At 43.3% G+C, this 20,514-nt stretch overlaps 1 protein-coding gene across 1 annotated transcript; it reads left to right on the forward strand.

The window, feature by feature from the left end:
* Positions 1 to 570: 570 nt before the first annotated feature.
* On the forward strand, positions 571 to 6,467 carry LOC123160090 (mannan endo-1,4-beta-mannosidase 6; the record flags this gene model as incomplete). Its single annotated transcript, XM_044577910.1, is given in 5 exon segments — positions 571 to 961; positions 3,618 to 3,815; positions 5,248 to 5,370; positions 5,467 to 5,678; positions 5,753 to 6,467. Coding segments are annotated over 5 exon segments (1,314 nt in total). The 3' UTR covers positions 6,150 to 6,467.
* Between the last annotated feature and the right edge of the window lie 14,047 nt (positions 6,468 to 20,514).

The raw sequence follows: 20,514 nt of genomic DNA on the forward strand, positions 1-20,514 counted from the left end.
GGGGGGCGGAGGCGAATCTGGATGGATGGCTTGACTTTTCGCCTGGCAATGTGGCCCCAGGTGCGCTTTTCCCTTGCGCCGGAGCCCCCGAGCGCCCCCCAGTGCGCCGGGTTCGGCCTGCGATCGCCAGGCGCAAAAACGGCCGAGCCGGCTGAATTCGGCGTCCTGGGGGCGGGACTGGGGTGTTTTTTTGGTGCCGGCGCGGAAAAAACGCGTGGGGAGGACCTATTGGGGGCGCGGCTGAAGATGCTCTAAGATAGATAGTGGGGTGATGATGACGAGCCCCTTCCTTCTCTTCGGCGAGGCCATTCCTTCTCCTTCCTTCACTCAAAATGGACTGACCCCAAACTCAGCTGACTGAAATTTAGCTAAACTGGATGTCAAAAAGGCAAAAATGACGGCAGCGAAACCCAAACTAAACCATACACGAAAATAAACCGCGATCAGAAGCCGAACCTAGTTCCGGCACCTGGCACACGCTCGAACCCCCACCGCCGGCCTCCGACTGAGAAAGGGAGGGAAGGGAGGAACGGAAATCCAGTGCCGCGGCGGGGTCGCAGGCTTTGCCAGCCGACCAATGCGGCGGGAGAAGCGGCTCTACAGCTTCCTGGGCCTCCTCCTCCTCCTCGCCGTCGTGTACCTCAACTGGCTCCCGGGCCGCGACCCCGCCGCTCCCGGCGGCGGCGGCCTCAAGCTGCCGGTGCCGTGGCTCCAGCCGCGGATGTCGTTCGCGGGCCGCAACGGCACCCACTTCGTCGACGCCGATACGGGCGCGCCGCTCTACGTCAACGGCTGGAACTCCTACTGGCTGCTCTCGTCGCGGTCGCCCGCGCTCGTGTCGGAGATGCTGCGCCGGGGCCGCATCATGGGCCTCGCCGTCTGCCGCACCTGGGCCTTCATCGACGGCGGCCCCGGCGCCCTTCAGATCTCCCCCGGCCGCTTCAACGAAGCCGTCTTCCAGGTCCAGATCTCCCTCTAACCCCCTCCTCCCCCCTCGCGAACCATCTGGTGGCAGCCATGCTATTGGGGCTGCTCTTCTGACCAAAATTCTTGTCGTAGACCAGTTTTCTGTATACAAGGGTAGTACTTAGAGCTGCTGTTAGCAAACGCGTGGACACATCTTTCGTGTTGTTGGTACCACTGTTGGGACCGTGGGGGTGTTACAAAGCATGACGATGCAACTGGGGCAATTTGGATGTGCTTCATGTGGCCATCATTTAGCATACTTTGCAACATGAAGATATCTGCATATTTTGTCTTGTAGAGGCTCAATGACCGATACCATGTACTGTATTTCGGTACCAGATTAGGTTATGCTTTATGCTTCTGTAGTCCAAATCCATAATTCAGTAGATTCCATAATACCCTTCACAGTAAGACTGCCGTGTACCGAATAAATCCAGTCGTAATATCTTTCTGCCATGCATCGAATAAATCTTATGGTTGGCGTCTAGCCTTTTCGGGAACCTATTAGCTTTTAAGTTCCTTGTATATCGTGGTGTGATTTCTTTGGTGCCTCTCGCTGATTAGAACCTTCTGTCAAGAAACAAGTTCCATTGCAACAATCAAGGCAGATCCCTTCACCAGTCTCCTCCCCTCTTCCAATCATGTTTCTGCATTTCTTAATCATATTCTAGTGGTGTGGTCATTTAAACAGTGCGCTGTTATCGTGTGATATTTGAAGACCCTACCTATTGTTGGCTGCAAATTCAGAGCGCGCCCTGACTGGCCTGGTTAATTACGTACTATTAACAAGCATGGCCTTGCATTGCGGCCATTAGTCATGGAACATACTCGCAAGCCTCATGAAAATCTTATAATCCCTGAGGAGGTTCTACCACGTGGAAACACTCTTTAATTGAACTTTCGTTTTAACTGGTTGTGAACAGAAACCGCCAGCTTTACTTGGTGGGCTGGGAATGCCAGAGTAATCAATTTCTCGGGTAAACTACTTGGAGCTCACGTAGCCCATGACGGATTAATCGTATTCTGGGCCAGAGCAATGAACCTATTTGAAGTGGCCCATTTCGTACCAGAAAAGCCCATGTATGAATAAGGGTTGATTTTACTTCCACACTTATCCACTCTAGGTTTGTGATTCTCAAAAAAAAAAAAAGCTACTCTAGGTTGGGGAGTAGGGCCAGGGGGGAAGTTCTAGATACTTTTCCTTACTTCGTACCTGGCATACTTCACCTAATTTCCTCTGCAGTCTTAGGCTTTGGTGGCATAAATCAAAACACCAACCACTATAGTTACATTTGTTGCTAAAATATTGGCGTAAGCGCCAAATTGGCAGCGCATGGCCAGTGAGCTAAAAAAACCCGAAGAATGGGTTAATTTTTTCATATGCTCTCCTCTTATAGATAGGACGAACAAAGAACAAAAGTTTTTCATGGTGACAATCTCTTAACAGAATCCTATTATTAGCAACGGCAGCATGCTTGTTTGACTTGAGGCATATTGCACCACATGCATATTAACCATAATAAATGTTTAAAATTACAACTTAGAAGTTTCAAATTTGAAACTGATGGGATCTGTTTTGAGGAGTCATATGGAAAGCTACTTTAAGACTCAGAAAAATGGACCTTTGAATGTCACTTACCTGCTTACATCTGCATAGTTCTCTTATGAATTTTTGAAGCACGGTCTGCTAGGCACTATGAAGGGCACATCTGTAAGTTCTCAGGATTGATGGTTATTTGACTCACCAAAAGAACGAGTTTTAAAATTTTACCTCCTTGATTGACACATCTCATCTTGGCCTCTAATACCTTTACACACTTTAGTTAACCAGCCCTATCAATTATGTTGCTGCAATCAAGTTTTTAAAATGGAAAAAAGAATCCCTGAAAGAACGACGGTTTCAGCAGTGGAACAATCATGCACTTGTTTGTGAGGTGCAATATTTGGCGCCGACTGGTATCATACTAAGTTAACTTTTTTTTTTGCGGGGATACTAAGTTAAACTTTAACCACTGTAGCCATCACGCTATTTGGTCTGTTATGCCTCTATACGAATCATATTGGCCTTACACTTTGCAAGTTCGCATCGTGAACAAGTTCAATGCCAGGAAAGAAGCAATGGATATGTTCAGCAAGCACAAATAATTAGCAGCTATAAGATGCATGCTACCTCCATCGTTCGTTTATTCATTTCTTCTACTGATAGTCACCTTCCTTTTATTATGGTACAAGTTGCTAATAGTTTGCGCTGTGCAACTTGAGTGATGCCACATACCTTGCTGTTCTCTGACAATATGACTAACTGATGATCCCGAGTTATGCTTACACAACGGAATGCAAACTGATATTTAGATTTTGAAGTATGAAGTGGTGCCAAACTTTCCTGATCTCTAGAGTTTAGTTGGGGCTTAACCTGTATACCCTGTGTTTCCACTGTGTAATATGAAATTTCTATATTCTGTTCCTTTGCCTAAGAAATTCTTTATTTTTTTCTTCTTGGCTGTATACACTCCCCAACACGTATCTTTTTGAAGCGGTATTCATTTTTAGAATTACTTTTAAAATGTCAATACCTCAACTAATAGGTTTATAGAAGCACAGGTAAATGATGTTCTTCCTGTGAATAGTAATCATAACTTTCTTCATTACAGGTATTGGATTACATTATATATGAAGCCCGGAGAAATCATATTAGGTTGATTCTTTGCCTTGTCAACAACCTTGATAACTTTGGAGGGAAGACCCAATATGTTAAGTGGGCACAAGCAGCTGGAGCTAACTTGACGAATTCAACTGATTCTTTTTTCTATGACCCAACCGTTAAGGGTTACTACAAGGATTATGTGAAGGTAATATTTAGGTTGAAACAAATAATTATTATCTTGTGGCACCCCGTATTTACTACTCCCCCTGTTTTCTTAACTGTCCTCAACCCACCATGTACACATAACAAGCAAACACTAAATCTATGAAATATTTAATGAGAAAGTACCATGCATACCCTTGTTGAATGACATGCTACAACCATCTAACCTGTTCCAAAGCATTAAACTGGAGATATTGGATTAACTATACTCTTGATTTCCTCAGTGGACAGTTGTTTTGAAACAGATTCTTGTGAGGTTCAGGAACATATATCATGAAAAAAGAAGATGTAGTTGTCCATTCATTGCAATATTGTGGTGTGCCCCACTTGCACGTTAGAAAATTAATTTTGATAATCTTATCTTACCTTTGATGAGGGCTTTAACGACATAACGTGTCAATCTTTTCTGTACACATGTCATGGTTTTCTCTGTAGATTATCTCCTAAGGGAAGTGGATATTAGATAAATAAAATGTGTTTTGTATTGGCTGAATGTACCTAATATGTTCATATGCTCTGACATTTTATCAATGTTTTCGAGTCGATGAGTCGACGAGTCGCTCAGGGGGGGCGACTCTAGACTAGTCTAGACTAGTCTAGACTCATGGTCGATGAGTCGACAATGGCGACGAGTCGACCTGAGTTAAGCAGCAGCCAGGGGAGGAGCACAAGTGCTCAACAGCAGCAGCAGCAACAAGGGGAGGGGCACACCAGCAGCCACATCAACCAGGGGAGGAGGGGAGGAGCACAACAGCAGGAACAACAACCAGGGGAGGGGAGGAGCACAGTAGCAGGGGAGGAGGGGAGGAGCACACCATAGGAGGGGAGGAGCAGAACAGCAGCAGGGGCAACCAGGGGTGGCGGCTGGAGAGGGTTCGATCGGGGGAGGGGGTGGGGGATGATCGATCTAGGTTTCCAGGGGAAATGGGCCGGCCCATATAACAGTTGGGCTCAATTTAAGTGAGTCGCTCGACCCAGAAAGAGCGACTAGTCGTGACTAGTCGAGACTAGTCGCTCGAGTCGCTCGACTCATGCCAGGAGTCGAGTCGAGAGTTTGAGTCGAACCTGGAGCAGCGACTCATCGACTAGTCGTCGACTAGTCGCGACTAGTCGAACGACTCGAAAACAGAGCATTTTATCTAGGAGTGGTAAAGTGTATTGTGCTGTGGCCACTGCTAAGTGACTAGCATGATTTACGAGACCTTCTTTCATGCATATAGCTTGTAAATTTGTTAAAATAAATAAACAAGGGGGTAATATGTGTCCTCTATTGCGACTCTAATCGACCTGGGTAAACAAAACCTGCAGCTACGTTTGCAGAAGCACTATTTATAAACACATTGTTCTCCAATTTTCCTTCTCTGGTCAATTTTTGATGATTTTATCACCACTCCTATATAACGTATTACCAACAGGCAATATTAACAAGAAGGAACTCTTACAGTGGAATCAGATACTCTGATGAACCTGCTATATTTGCTTGGGAACTCATGAATGAGCCTAGGTGTGTGTCCAATGCATCTGGTCCTCATCTTCAGGTAATGTGGCATTCAAAGATCCATTTTCAGTTTCAGTACACGGGGATTTTTCTGACTGAAAACACTCAACACTTCAAACCCGATGTCCCTTGGCAGGCTTGGATAGCAGAGATGGCAGCATATGTCAAGAGTCTGGACGCTAAACATCTTGTTGCAGTAGGAATTGAAGGGTTTTATGGCACTGGAATAGCTGAGAGGCTGGGTTTTAATCCGGGGGACTGGGCAGCTTCACTCTGCTCAGACTTCATACAGAACTCAGCAGTCGAGAATATTGATTTCGCATCAGTGCATGCTTACCCTGACAGCTGGTATGTATTTTTCCTGATTATTTGTACAAATATATCATGTTTTATATGGCATTGATGCATATATTTGTTCCCAGGCTACCAAAGGCAAGCATGGAAGAAAAACTCAGATACATTTCCAGTTGGGTTGATTCACACCTTAATGACAGCGAACACATCTTGAAAAAACCCGTTCTGTTCTCAGAAGTAGGTTACCTGCAGCACGTAGATGGTAACAGCACAGTTGATAGAGATATTCTTCTAAGAGTTGTTTACGACAAAATCTATGATTCGGCGAGGAAGCTTCAGGCAGGCGGCGGCGCTCTTATTTGGCAGTTGATGGTAGAAGGAACACACATGTACCACGACGACTTCTCCCTGGTGGCACGAGATCATCCCTCGACTTATAAGTTGATAATGGAGCAGTCTTGTCGATTGCAAACGCTGTACAAGAATGATAGAGATCCTGACTGGCAATGCCCGATACAGCCCTAGGAATTTGACTGCCATTAATACCGGGAAGTCCCGCTTCATCTAACAGAATCTTGTCTCCAGCATTATCTTGAACAAGACTGCCTATAGAAGCGAACAGCTGACTGACAGGATGTGTATAGTAACAGCACGTTTGTAACTAGTGATAGATTATTCATCAACTGCAAGCAGGTGGCGTTTGAAGTTGTCTGTGGTAATTACCGTTTTTTTTTCTTTTGTTTATCGGCCACCAATGTGGTTGTTAGCATTCTTTCCATAGGTGTACGCAACTTGTTAGCTACTTTGTTTTGGCCACATGAATAGCAAGAAGAATTTCAGAAATATCGGATTTGCTTTATGTGTTTTCATTCATGTTCTGTACAGTGCAATTCAGTTTCAGATTCGTGCTCGGGCTGGTGCATTGCAGAACAGTGGCGGAGCCAAGATTGAAGTAAACCTTGGGCCAATTTGTTTTTCGGTAACATGGAATTTTTTATTTTACATTTTCTTCAGTGAATCAGCACAAGAATTGAGGTTTAGCATTTTCCGTACAGGAGCCGCCCGACTGATAAGTTGCAAATTAAAAGAGTTCGCTGCTTCTCTTTAGCTGAGATTGCATACGAAAAAGAGAGTATGTTTATCATGCCACATACGTTCTGTTGCGTGCGAATAAAAATCTGCTTACACGAGAATGACGTTTTGGCACTCCATCCCCGTATGGGTGGAGAACCCGTCGCTGTCTCGGCTTTAATACCGGAGGCTCTAGGGAAGTCGGAGGAGATAAAATGTAAAAAAAATCCAAACAAAAATTTGATGTGCATGTCTCGATATTGTGTATGCTCACAAAGTCGTTTCGCGAAAAACCGACAAGTTATGTGTTGCGTATAAAAAAGGCAAAATCCGGCGTCAAAAAGTGCTTTTCGCAAGACATCTTTTTGTCTTTTTTACACAAGCCATAAAAAATATCGGTTTTCTTCAAAATTTGACGTGCACACATATAATGTCGAGATGTATGCGTCAAATTTTTGTTTGAAATTTTTTCACACTTTGAAATATCTTTTTGGGTGGCAGGAGCGCGCGCGCCAAGGAGCATCAATGGATTTCCTGCTTACACGTTCTTTTCATATGGAGCATTAGTACGTTCATATGTTGTGCCCATCAGGAGAGCTACGCCTGAAAAAGCACGAGCACGATGTTTCTGTATGCACATTCATCGAACAAACTACACGGACCCGCAGGTTGTTATCGCCAGCAGTGATGATGCACGGATTGTGCACGGCAAGGACGCCTATTCGTGGATGCCGATCATGCGCGTAGGCTCGGCTTCATGTACAAATCTGAAAAGTCTGCGTGGTGTCTCTGTTTTTTTGGGTCTTAGAGCGTGGAGCTCGGGTTGTTTCGGTCGGTTGGGCCGTCTCCGGGAATTTGAGGTCCCAGTGCAAAATATAAAATGAGGCCCTAAATGTTTAAAAAATCTTATAATTATAACGAACTAGTATGACTAGCACATACTCTCACTTAATTATGTAATTTTAAGTATTTGTTATTTCACACACCGTTTAGAATTATGCGTGACGACCTAAGGAATAGCCAATCGATTGATAACCGAAAGGAGAAACAACCGTTGTTCAAGGTGGTGTGTGTGCGGCTGGAGCGGGTGGCTTTTCACCCAATATGGGTGATAGCATAATGTTGATCTTTTACGACTTTACTGGTGCCAATATGTTGCTTTTTCTTCTTCTTTTGTTAGACTGCTTGGTTGTATACATTCTAACTATGCAGAGACCTGAAGTTACTTATTATGCTTTGTATTCATTTGATGCTATATTTTATTAACGCCTTTATAAAAAAAGTACCCAAAATAGGAAATTAATGAAACTAATATAATTATTCAATATAGTGTTTGCCAAGATGAACCAACTAGAAATTTTAATTACTCAATGTAGTGTTTGCATGTATACTCATTGATATAATTATTCAAGAGAAAACAACCTAAATTAAATACTAACACTTTGTAGGCGCACCTGATAGAGTGATGGATTGATCGGTAATGCTGGTTGCTTTGGCTTGCGGCATTTAATGTTAACATGTATCTTTTCCCATGCATGGTGGCTGCCGTGGTGATCTGACATAGTTGCATGTTGAGACTAGAGATACGTGGTTAATAAGGGTATTTTTTTTCATGCATGGTGACATGGTGACTGACATAACATGCCGAGATAATTAAAGTTAGTGAGAATCAACTATTTAGGTTTACAGGATTACAAAAGATCGTTATGGGCTATGATGCTGACACTTGTGGTTAGTGATGTAGGGTTTCGTTCGAAATCACTTATCTTTGTTTCATAGAAAAACTCTTGCTAATCACCTGATAAGGCCAAGAGCCACTGGACCACTTCAAAAAAGAAAAAGAAAACATGCAGATATGCAAATTATCTTCCCAGAGCTTCAAGCCAAGTTTTTCATGTGCAAGTCCATGTCTCTATCATCCTCATCAATCGTTGGGACCGTTCTAATCCAGAGCCAGCAGCCCCTTTGCCACTCGTTCGTTGCCCGTAGTGCAAGCATGTAATACTCGTACATGTCAAGTGGTTCATCTCCAAGACAAAGAAAGGACAATCCTCGGAGGCACTTCTCACGTGCGGGCACAAACTGATAATCAATTACAATTTAGACTATAAACCCACATAGCAGTACAAGTCAAGTTCTTTTTTGCGAGAGAAAAGAGGACTTTTATTACTTCAGGCAGAGAGTCTGCCATACAAAGGTTTACAACCTCACTAGTCCCTGATCCAAACCACACTGCAGTCCGAGGTGTGCATCTACCATACGCAGCAAGGCCATGAGCGACCTTGTTCTGTGTGTGGCTAATATGAGCAATAACAATCTCTCTCGTACTCTCAGCAATCAACCCTTGAATGTCTTGCACCAGTGTCGTGAGCATTGATTGATCCCGTGTGAGTACAAGTTAAGCTTTACTCCCAATTTTAAGTATCTACACCTTTTATTTAGTTAAAATATTTTAAGTTGCAATATTATCTTTAACACTCAAATGTTTAAAGGGAAACAGTGGGGAAGAAACCCAATGCAATTTTATTGATTTAAAGAACAGTTTAAAGTATTTACAATAGTGGGGCAATAAATATTTACAACAGTGGGAAACCCAAGCACCTATCTAATGTTACATGAGCAGCTGATCATGGAGCCAAGACAGAAATAGTGGGTCCCTGCAAAAAAAGGACAGAAATAGTGGGGCATTATTTCCTTTTAGTCCTATAATCAAACATGGAAAGGTCATGAAAGTATATTTGCCTCCATCTTTGAAAGCTTGGCACCTTGGCTCTGAAAATTCTGTTGTTCCTAGACATCCAGATGGCCCAAGCGGAAAAAATGATTATATCCATGAAGAAAGGGAACCCTTAATTTCTGCATCAAGCCATGAAATGCCTCCGGGGCTGATGGATTCCTTCCTCTTTGAGGGCAACCAAAATTCCAGCATTCTTTAGAAAAAGAGCAACTCCAAAAAAGATGATGAGTCTCCTCCTCTTGAGCAGAGCCTAGTTTTTTAACCAATTCTCACATTTCTTGGTAATTTAAATGTTATACCTTTTTTTGAGTCAACTTCAAAAAAGATGATGAAGAGTATGAATTTATGACATATTAGAAATACCTAGAGTTTCAAAATATAATATGTCGGATATGCAACTCAAACTGAAAATCACTAACAAATTCACATTAAGTATAAGTTTTATATTCCAATTTTAAAGCATCCACATTATTTTTAACTAAAATGTCAAAGTACCAATTTTAGCTTTTTAATATTTGAATACTTTGAACAATTATGTCAAGCATTCACCAAAACTCACAACTTTTGTTGTCCCTGTCTATTATACCACAAAAATGACATCACAATGCTGGCAGACTTATAGTGTTTAGAAATATTGTTGTTCTTCACAGGACACTGAATTCATTATCTGGAGTCGCGCATAGATGGTAGATGTAGAAGAAGTTATGAAAACATTTAGTTACGGGCCATGATGGGCATATATTTGGGGGAAATATGGCGGGTAGTTTATGCTAAAGGCGTTTAATTTTTTTTTTACTTTTTAGAACATGAATGTACTTAACATCCATGTGCCCGTGTGAACATAGCCAAGTCTAAAAATGGCATCATTTCTGGGCACACATCCATGAGAATTTACTATATATCAAATATATATTGCTTTTTTTAATGTCAAATAATAGCAACAATGTACACATCTCAAACTACTTGTGTCTGGCTTATATTTTGTGGGAACTCAACCATGTGTGCAAAAATCGAGTCAGGTTATCCTCTCTCTAAGTCTAAGTTCTCAACATTGATTGGCTGAGTTGTGTCACTTAGCATAGGTTGTCGCAATTGGTCCCTCCTTCATTGTTTGTCACGATCTCTCGAAGTTCTCAACATTGATTGACCAAGTTGTGTTATTTAGCTCAGGTTGTTGCAATTGGTCCCTCCTTTATTGTTGTCACACTCAGCTTAGATGTATATGCTTGAACTACGAAATGTTGAAGTTGCAAATGCTTGAACTAGACTTGAAGTTGTGTTGAGGGGTTCTCCTTGGTGTTCCAGAAAGCCTCAATCAAGTGAATCAATTCAAGTTGAACCATTTTTTTATCTGTTAGAATGTAAACATCTTAGAATACACTACTAAGCCAAAATTATCTAGCCATTTAGTTTTCTAGATTTATTAGTGATATTAGCAATGTTCCGGCTATATAATATATATAGTTTACTAGCTTTACATGCCCAAAGTAAGCCCTTCGAGAATAGGAACCATTTTAGTAGAAGGCCCACAAGATGTTAGTGTTAAAGTACCATGCTCTAATCTATGATAGCCTCCAGATGTTTCCCTTTCCTTGAAAATATCTCTTGACCCTCAAATATGTAAGTAGAAAAATATTTAAATGTCTCAAATCATGAACCTTTCAACTCTTTACTCTATTAACAAAACCAGACTGACCAAATGGTACTCGCGTCGACTGTATATAGTGTCCCAAATTAAAGAGATGCAATAGCTTGGAGTTAATAGTTTGAAGTTATAAACAATGAGAGTATAAAAGTATGTTGAATAAACATGTTTTTAAGAGTACAAGTCGTCCTTAAAAAGGGACATGCCCTCCCACATGCAACATGCCCTCCCACATGCAACCCAATTCATTAGTTTGTCCATAGTTGGTTGCAAACTCTTTTTGTAGCTTGTCATAGTGTAGAAAGTGTTTCTTGCGCAGACAAAAAATCATGTCAGAACCGTCGCACAACAAGACTATTTCCCTCAAAACCCAAAACATATGTTTAGAATATAATGCTTGCACCATGTTGCTATGGACCGTTATTTTCCCAATGTTATTTTTTTTCCGCCTGCCTCTAATGCTAAATACAACTTATGTAACCTAGAGTCTGTGACCATTGCAACATGTGGCGTCTTTTGGTGAGACATAAGCTCCTACCTCCCTTCCTTCCACCGCATCAACATGTCCGTTCTCTGCTTCAAAGTGGCAATGCGTGCCACCAAGATCCATGCTTTTGACATGGGAAAGAGATCCGAAGTCACAATACACCCACCAACTCCATGCACACCCTTGTCTGGTGCCCCTGACGCTAAATGCTATCAACGCGTACCATTGGTCCGACTACTACCCGCCAACGTTCTCCTCTAAGTATTTCTCCTCCATACCATCTTCAAACTAAGCCGGCCATTCAATTCACACATGAATAAGCCACCCAACTGACAATATCCCCAATTGACTCCAAAACTTAACTCCCAAAAAGCCGCCCGCAAAATTAACTCCCCAAAAATCCTGGGGTTGTGGAGGCTGCATTCTAACTGATCACCAAAATATAAACAACAATAATTTTTTATTGCTATTTCTCTCATCCTATTGCATATGTATGAAGGAAATATGCCCTAGAGGCAATAATAAAGTTGTTATTTATATTTCCTTATATCATGATAAATGTTTATTATTCATGCTAGAATTGTATTAACTGGAAACTTAGTACATGTGTGAATACATAGACAAACAGAGTGTCCCTAGCATGCCTCTACTAGACTAACTCGTTAATCAAAGATGGTCAAGTTTCCTAACCATAGACATGTGTTGTCATTTGATGAACGGGATCACATCATTAGAGAATGATGTGATGGACGAGACCCATCCGTTAGCTTAGCACTATGATCGTTTAGTTTTTTGCTACTGCTTTCTTCATGACTTATACATGTTCCTATGACTATGAGATTATGCAACTCCCAAATACCGGAGGAACACTTAGTGTGCTATCAAACGTCACAACATAACTGGGTGATTATAAAGATGCTCTACAGGTGTCCCCGATGGTGTTTGTTGAGTTGGCATAGATCGAGATTAGGATTTGTCACTCCGATTGTCGGAGAGGTATCTCTGGGCCCTCTTGGTAATGCACATCACTATAAGCCTGGCAAGCAATGTGACTAATGAGTTAGTTGCGGGATGATGCATTACCGAATGAGTAAAGAGACTTGCAGGTAACGAGATTGAACTAGGTATGATGATATCGACGATCGAATCTCGGGGAAGTAACATACCGATGACAAAGGGAACAGCGTATGTTGTTATGCGGTTTGACCGATAAAGATCTTCGTAGAATATGTGGGAGCCAATATGAGCATCCAGGTTCCGCTATTGGTTATTGAGCGGAGATGTGTCTCAGTCATGTCTACATAGTTCTCGAACCCGTAGGGTCCGCACGCTTAACGTTCGATCACGATTGGTATTATGAGTTTATGTGATTTGATGTACCGAAGGTTGTTTGGAGTGCCGGATGAGATCACAGACATGACGAGGAGTCTCGAAATGCTCGATACATAAAGATTGATATATTGGGCCATGTTGTTCGGACATCGGAAGTGTTCCATAGAGTTTCGGATAAAACCGGAGTGCCGGAGGGTTACCCCCCCGGGAAGTTAGTGGGCCACCTGATACGTCTCCAACATATCTACTTCTCCAAACACTTTTGCCCTTGTTTTGGACTCTAACTTGCATGATTTGAATGGAACTAACCCGGAATGACGTTGTTTTCAACAGAATTGTCATGGTGTTATTTTTGTGCAGAAATAAAAGTTCTCAGAATGACCTGAAACTTCACGGAGAATATTTTTGGAATAAATAAAAAATACTGGCAAAAGAATCAGCATCAGGGGGCCCACACCCTATCCACGAGGGTGCAGGGCATGCCCACCCCCTTGGGGCGCGCCCCTGTCTCGTGGGCCCCCTGAGACTCCACCAACCTCAACTCCAACTCCATATATTCACGTTCGAGGAGAAAAAAATCAGAGAGAAGGATTCATCGTGTTTTATGATACGGAACCGCCGCCAAGCCTAATCTCTCTCGGGAGGTCTGATCCGGAGTCCGTTCAGGGCTCCAGAGAGGGGAATCCATCGCCATCGTCATCATCAACCTTCCTCCATCACCAATTTCATGATGCTCACCGCCGTGCGTGAGTAATCTCATCGTAGGCTTGCTGGACGGTGATGGGTTGGATGAGATTTACCATGTAATTGAGTTAGTTTTGTTAGGGTTTGATCCCCAGTATCCATTATGTTCTAAGATTGATGTTGCTATGACTTTGCTATGCTTAATGCTTGTCAGTAGGGCCCGAATGCCATGATTTCAGATCTGAACCTATTATATTTTCATGAATATATGTGAGTTCTTGAGCCTATCTTGCAAGTCAATAGTCACCTACTATGTGTTATGATGCGGCAACCCCGAAGTGACAATAATCGGGACCACTCCCGGTGATGACCGTAGTTTGAGGAGTTCATGTATTCACTAAGTGTTAATGCTTTGGTCCGGTACTATATTAAAAGGAGGCCTTAATATCCCTTAGTTTCCAATAGGACCCCGCTGCCATGGGAGGGTAGGACAAAAGATGTCATGTAAGTTCTTTTCCATAAGCACGTATGACTATATTCGGAATACATGCCTACATTACATTGATGAACTGGAGCTAGTTTTGTGTCACCCTATGTTATAACTGTTGCATGCGGAATCACATCCGACATAATTATCCATCATTGATCCATTGCCTACGAGCTTTTCACATATTGATCTTTGCTTAGTTACTTTTCTGTTGCCACTGTTACATTACTACAAAACTGCTACTGTTACTTTTGCCACCGTTACTATTACTTCCATACCACTTCGCTACTAAATATTTTGCTGCAGATATTAAGTCTTTCAGGTGTGGTTGAATTGACAACTCAACTGCTAATACTTGAGAATATTCTTTGGCTCCCCTTGTGTCGAATCAATAAATTTGGATTGAATACTCTACCCTTGAAAACTGTTGCGACCCCCTATACTTGTGGGTTATCAAGATTATTTTCTGGCGCCGTTGCTGGGGAGCATAGCTCTATTCTTTGAGTCACTTGTGATTTATATCTATTGATCACTATGAGGAACTTGAAAGATGAAAGAACTAAGATTTTTCCCTCAACTACAAGGGGAGGTAAGGAACTGCGATCTACCTCTGCACTTGATTCACCTTCTGTTTTGAGTAAACTTGCGACACCTACACCTGTTATTGATTCTGATATGTCGCATGTTATTGATGATGCCACTTCTGCTATGCATGATGCTTATGATGAAACTACTTCTATGCTTGATAATACTGTGCCACTAGGTGAATTTCTTGATGAACAACTTGCTAGGGTTAGAGAGAATGAAATTATTGAAACTGATAATATTGATGAAAGTGATGATGAAGATTCTCCCCCTAGATATGAATTGCCTGATATGCCTGAGGGTTATGTTATGGATGAAAAACTGCTAGAGACTTTTTTGCTTGCAAAGATAGATATGATCTTAAGAAACTGTTAGCTAAGCTGAAAGAAAATCTTTGAATGCTAGAATGAAGTATGACCCTGCTTTTGCTACTTCACCTATGTGTATTTCTGATAAGGATTATGATTTCTCTGTCGATCCTGAGTTAATTACTTTGGTTGAATCTGATCCTTTTTATGGCTATGAATCTGAACTATTGTGGCACACTTACTAAATTGAATGATATAGCCACCCTATTCACCAATGAGGAAAAAATTCGTTACTACTTTATCCTTAAGTTATTTCCGTTCTCATTAAAGGGAGATGCTAAAACATGGTTTAATTCTCTTGCTCCTGGTTGTGTGCGTAGTCCCCAGGATATGATTTATTACTTCTCTGCTAAATATTTCCCCGCCCATAAGAAACAAGGTGCCTTAAGGGAAATATATAATTTTGTGCAAATTGAAGAAGAGAGTCTCCCACATGTTTGGGGGAGGCTTCTCCAATTACTTAATGCTTTGCCTGATCATCCTCTCAAGAAAAAAATGGAATACTTGATATCTTTTATAATGGACTAACCGATGCTTCCAAAGACCACCTGGATAGTTGCGCTGGTTGTGTTTTCAGGCAAAGAACTGTTGAGCAAGCTGAATTGCTATTGAATAATATATTGAGTAATGATAATGATTGGAAACTTCCTGAACCAACTCCTAAGCCAACTCCGAAGAAAAGGGGTATTCTATTTCTCAGTCCTGAAGATATGCAGGAGGCAAAGAAATCTATGAAAGAAAAGGGTATTAAAGCCGAAGATGTTAAGAATTTACCACCTATTGAAGAAATACATGGTCTTGATAACCCAACACAGGTAGTAAAGGTATATTCTCTATATAGATTTGATGAAGGTGATATTCCTCGTTATAAGTCTGCTAGTCAATGCTTAGACGAGTTTGATAATTTTATAGTCAAACAAGAAAACTTCAATGCCTATGTTGGTAGACAATTACAACGAAATGCTTATATGATTGAACACTTGAGTGATTATATGTCTAAGGTTAAAGGTGAACTTAAACTTATTAGTAAACATGCTTCTATGGTTACCACTCAGGTAGAACAAGTGCTTAAAGCACAAGATGATTTGCTCAATGAATTAAATAATAAGAAAAATGATAATGCTGTTAGAGTTGTGACTAGAGGGGGTAGAATGACTCAGGAACCTTTGTATCCTGAGGGCCACCTAAGAGAATTGAGCAAGATTCTCAGAGAACTAATGTTGATGCACCTAGTCCTTCTAAGAAGAAGAAAAAGAAAAATGATAGGACTCTGCATGCTTCTAGTGAACCTGTTGATGACACATGTGAGAATCCCAATGATATTTCTATTTTTGATGCTGAAACACAAACTAGTAATGAACATGAACCTAGTGATAATGTTAATTATGATGCTCAACCTAGCAATAACAATGATGTAGAGATTGAACCTGCTGTTGATCTTGATAACCCACAACCAAAGAATCAACGTTATGATAAGAGAGATTTCGTTGCTACGAAGCATGGTAAAGAAATGTCAGGACCCCGACTCAATGCCACACCGATCTAGCATGTAACACCTCATATCACTTTGCGGCCTCACGCACGGTATTCCCACGGGTGTCGCCTTACCAGGCCCGGGACCGTTTGCGCCTTTTGGCACACGTATATGATAGTGTCGCTAGCAACCCTATGACAAGGAGCCCGGGCTGACATGGCTAGCCGTGAACCCAAAGTGGCACTAACTTACAGGGACATCCGCACATGACCCAACAACGAATGTGTCGGTCATCAGCGAGTGAATCCGGGCTGTAGCAGCTGGGCTAGCAGGACTCCAGTAAACCAGGCTGTAGAAGCTGGGCTAGCAGGACTCTGGTAAACCGGGCTGTAGCAGGCTAACAGGACTCCGATAGACACTGCGTGACATTTCCCCGAAGGAACAGACACAGGAACGAAGAAGGACACATGCTGGCCAACCTAAGTGTTCCGGAGCAGTAGCAAGCTACCAAGGCTTAGTGGAAGCACTAGGAGACATTTCCCGGTAAGAGAGGCTACCAAGGAGAACTAGATAGTCAGATCCCACACATACCAAGCATTTCAATAACATACACACAATATGCTCGATATGTGCAAATACAACATGGAATCAAAACATGACTCTACAACTCAAGTATTTTATTCAATAGGCTCCAAGGAGCGAGATATTACAAACATGGGTCTCTCAACCCAGCATCCAGAGCATACAAGTCAAAGCATGTCCGGAAGCTTAACATGTCTGAGTACAGACAACTATAAAAGAAAAAGGCTGATAAGCCTGACTAACTACCAGATCCTGTCGAGGGCACAAGATCATAGCTGAGGTAACAAGCGAAATGTCGAAGTCCATGCGGAACTACTAGCGAGACTGAAGTCTCTCTGGAAAAACATAAAAAAGGCAAACGCGAGTACAAATGTACCCAGCAAGAGTTACATCAGAACTAACTACATATGCATCATTATCAACAAAGGGGATGGTGGGGTTTAACTGCAGCAAGCCAGCTTTGACTCGGTGGCTATCCTGAACTACGACTGCGAGTAACTCTTTTGAGGTGGCGCACACGAGTCCACATATTCACCATATCAATACACCACTATGGATCTGCTCCCCTCTCCCTACGAGAATGCCATCCATAGCACTCACGCTTATCTTGCGCATTTAGAGTATCCACTTTCACTTGTCTATGAACTGTTTAGGCAACCCAGAGGTCCTTTACCACGGACGCGGCTATTCGAATAGATGATGTTAACCCTACAGGGGTGTATTTCTTCACACACGCTCTCACCACTTACGGTCGTTTACACGACATGTACTCGGCAACCTTAAAGTGGAAGCCCAACGAGGGTGTGGCCACGGCCTACCTAAACACTCAAGTCTCTAGTCCAGGTTTATCGCCTATTCAGGTTCCATCCGCAGGGAGTCCGGCCAAAGTTTCCACATACGACCCCAAACGATGTGTGCAGGGTTCCCGAGATACCAAACGGGCGCCCGGTACACCGTGCTACGTGCCTACCGCATAAGAGCCCACCCCTCGGGTCAATGCTACGCACGGCCTCCAGCATACTACAAACACCAGCAACTACTTGCAACTCCTGGGCAGAGGGCAAGGGTGATTATGAAGCTGAGAGGGTCCATTGGTTTTTGGCCAATGCGTGGTAGTAATTGTTTCAAGGATCACAAACACATATCAATTCCTGAGGACGACTTCAATGAGAGAACCCACCATGTACTCCTACATGACCTCTCACCGCTACCTTTACCAAATCGTGTTCACACACTTAGCTGACTCACAGTAGGACATGTTCACAATGTTCCAATTCATCCCTGATGAATCAGACCTGACTCAAATCTAAGCAGTAGAAGGCATGACAAAGAAGCATGAATGAGTAGGCACATCAAGGCTTAAACAACTCCTACTCATGCTAGTGGGTTTCATCTATTTACTGTGGCAATGACAGGTCATGCAGAGGATAAAGGGGTTCAACTAGCGCAACAAGTAATAGATGAATCGTTGTTGTCCTAATGCAGTAAAAGAGAGCAGGAGCGAGAGAGTGGGATTGTATCGGAATGAACAAGGGGGTTTTGCTTGCCTGGCACTTCTAAAGATAGTATAGCTCTTCATCGGTGTCATCGATCTCATCATCGGTATCACGTCTATCGAGAGGGGACAAATACCGGCATCACAGAAGGAAACACAATCAATGCAATGCACAATATGATGCATGATCATGACATGGCAAAATGAGTGTGTTGGGCTAATGCAACTACAAACAGGGTGGTTTGAGTTATTTTGAACCCAAGGTTCAAGTTCAAAGTCAAACTATGACTTTATAAAGTGCATTATCATGTTTTGATATAAACAGCAGGTTTAAGTTGCTTTAACATGCATGAAACTAGTTCAGATGGATAGATTGGATTTTTCTGATCATTTTTCATATACAACTTATTTCATTTGGGGTTACAGATAATTTTCTATGAAGTTTTGAAGTTTATATCCTTTTCTGGAATTTTCTGAATTAAAATAAATCCAGAAAAGGGTTATCTGCATCAGCATGACGTCGAGATGACGTCAGCAGGTCAAAGGCGCCAGCCCAGGTCAAACCTGACAGCTGGGACCCACATGTCAGTGTAACAACTAACTAACAGAGTTAGTTAGTGTTATGTGTGCACTAACCTAGGTTAATTAGGGCCTGGGCCCACTTGTCAGTGTCTGGACTAATTAATCTAACTTAGTTAGCACTAACCTAAAACTAATTAAAGATTAACAGGGCGGGCCCGTGCATCAGTGACCCTGGGGGGTCAAACAAGGTCAACCCCAGGTCAGCGGGGTCAAACCCACCGGTGACTTGACGCCGGCGAGGCCAGACGTGGCGGAGGGCATCAGCATTCCTCCTCCGATGTCCAAATGACCGGCGGAGGGCATCTACGTGCTGCTGGTGAACTCGCACGTCGAGTGGAGCAGGCAGTGTGTGCGGGGGTGGCTGGAGATGACGCCGGCGTCGAGCCAGGCGGCGGCCAGAGTTCGGGCATGCACGGAAACGATGTTAGAAAGCACGGCAAGGGGCGCAGAGGGGTGCTACAGCCTCCTGGGGGTGCATTGAGCACGGTGACACACTCAGTTGCGGCTATAGGTGACGGTGGCCACGGTGACGACATGGCTGGCGGAGCCAAGCTCCCGGCCGTGATGGCCAATGGGGGTTAGGGGGCAGCTCGAGTGCCGTGGCTACGGGGAGAAGGAAGAGGAGCTCACGGGGAGTGCAGGGGTGGCCTCGACGTGCTCAGGGAAGCACCGGAGCGAGCGGGGCGGCGAGGGGGACCTCCGGCGGATAGCAACGAAGATGATGAAGATGGCGATGATGCAGGGCCTCCGGCGAGACGGGGCTGGACGGAGAGGACGAGGGAGGCGCTGCGATGCTCGTGGACACGTCGGGGAGGCGAGGGGAGCACGGAGGCTGCATCGACGGCGAGCGGCGGCGACGAGCTCCGCTCATGCAGAGAGGGAGAGAGAGCAGAGAAGGGGATTGAGCTCGAGAGAGAGTGAGAGGTGACCAGGGGGAATGCGTGGCGTCGTGAGGAAGACCCAGGGCGACGAGGAAGCACACAGGCAGGGTGGAGGTGGCCGGCGTGTGGCTGCGCGCGCCGGGCACGCGCCCCTGCCTACTGGCGCGAGGAGGAAGGCGACAGAGGGGCTGCAGTGGTGGGCTGGGCTGACTTTGCCCAGCTGGGCTGCTACAGTGGTGGGCCAGTTGGGGTGCCAGGTAAGTTCTCTCTCTTTCTCTTTTAATTCCCGTTTTCTATTTTTCTACAGCTTTGTGGCCTTATTAAAAATACTAAATCAATCCCAAAAATCATGCAACTGCTCATGACTACTGCTGGAAATATATCCTACAGTAAACATGCCAGTTTGTGATTATTTGAGCATTAAAAATATTTTATAGCATTTATATGTCCAAATGCAAATATTATATGATTTAATGCAGT

This window comes from Triticum aestivum, chromosome 7B, assembly GCF_018294505.1.
Source record: "Triticum aestivum cultivar Chinese Spring chromosome 7B, IWGSC CS RefSeq v2.1, whole genome shotgun sequence".
Classification (NCBI taxonomy): domain Eukaryota; kingdom Viridiplantae; phylum Streptophyta; class Magnoliopsida; order Poales; family Poaceae; genus Triticum; species Triticum aestivum.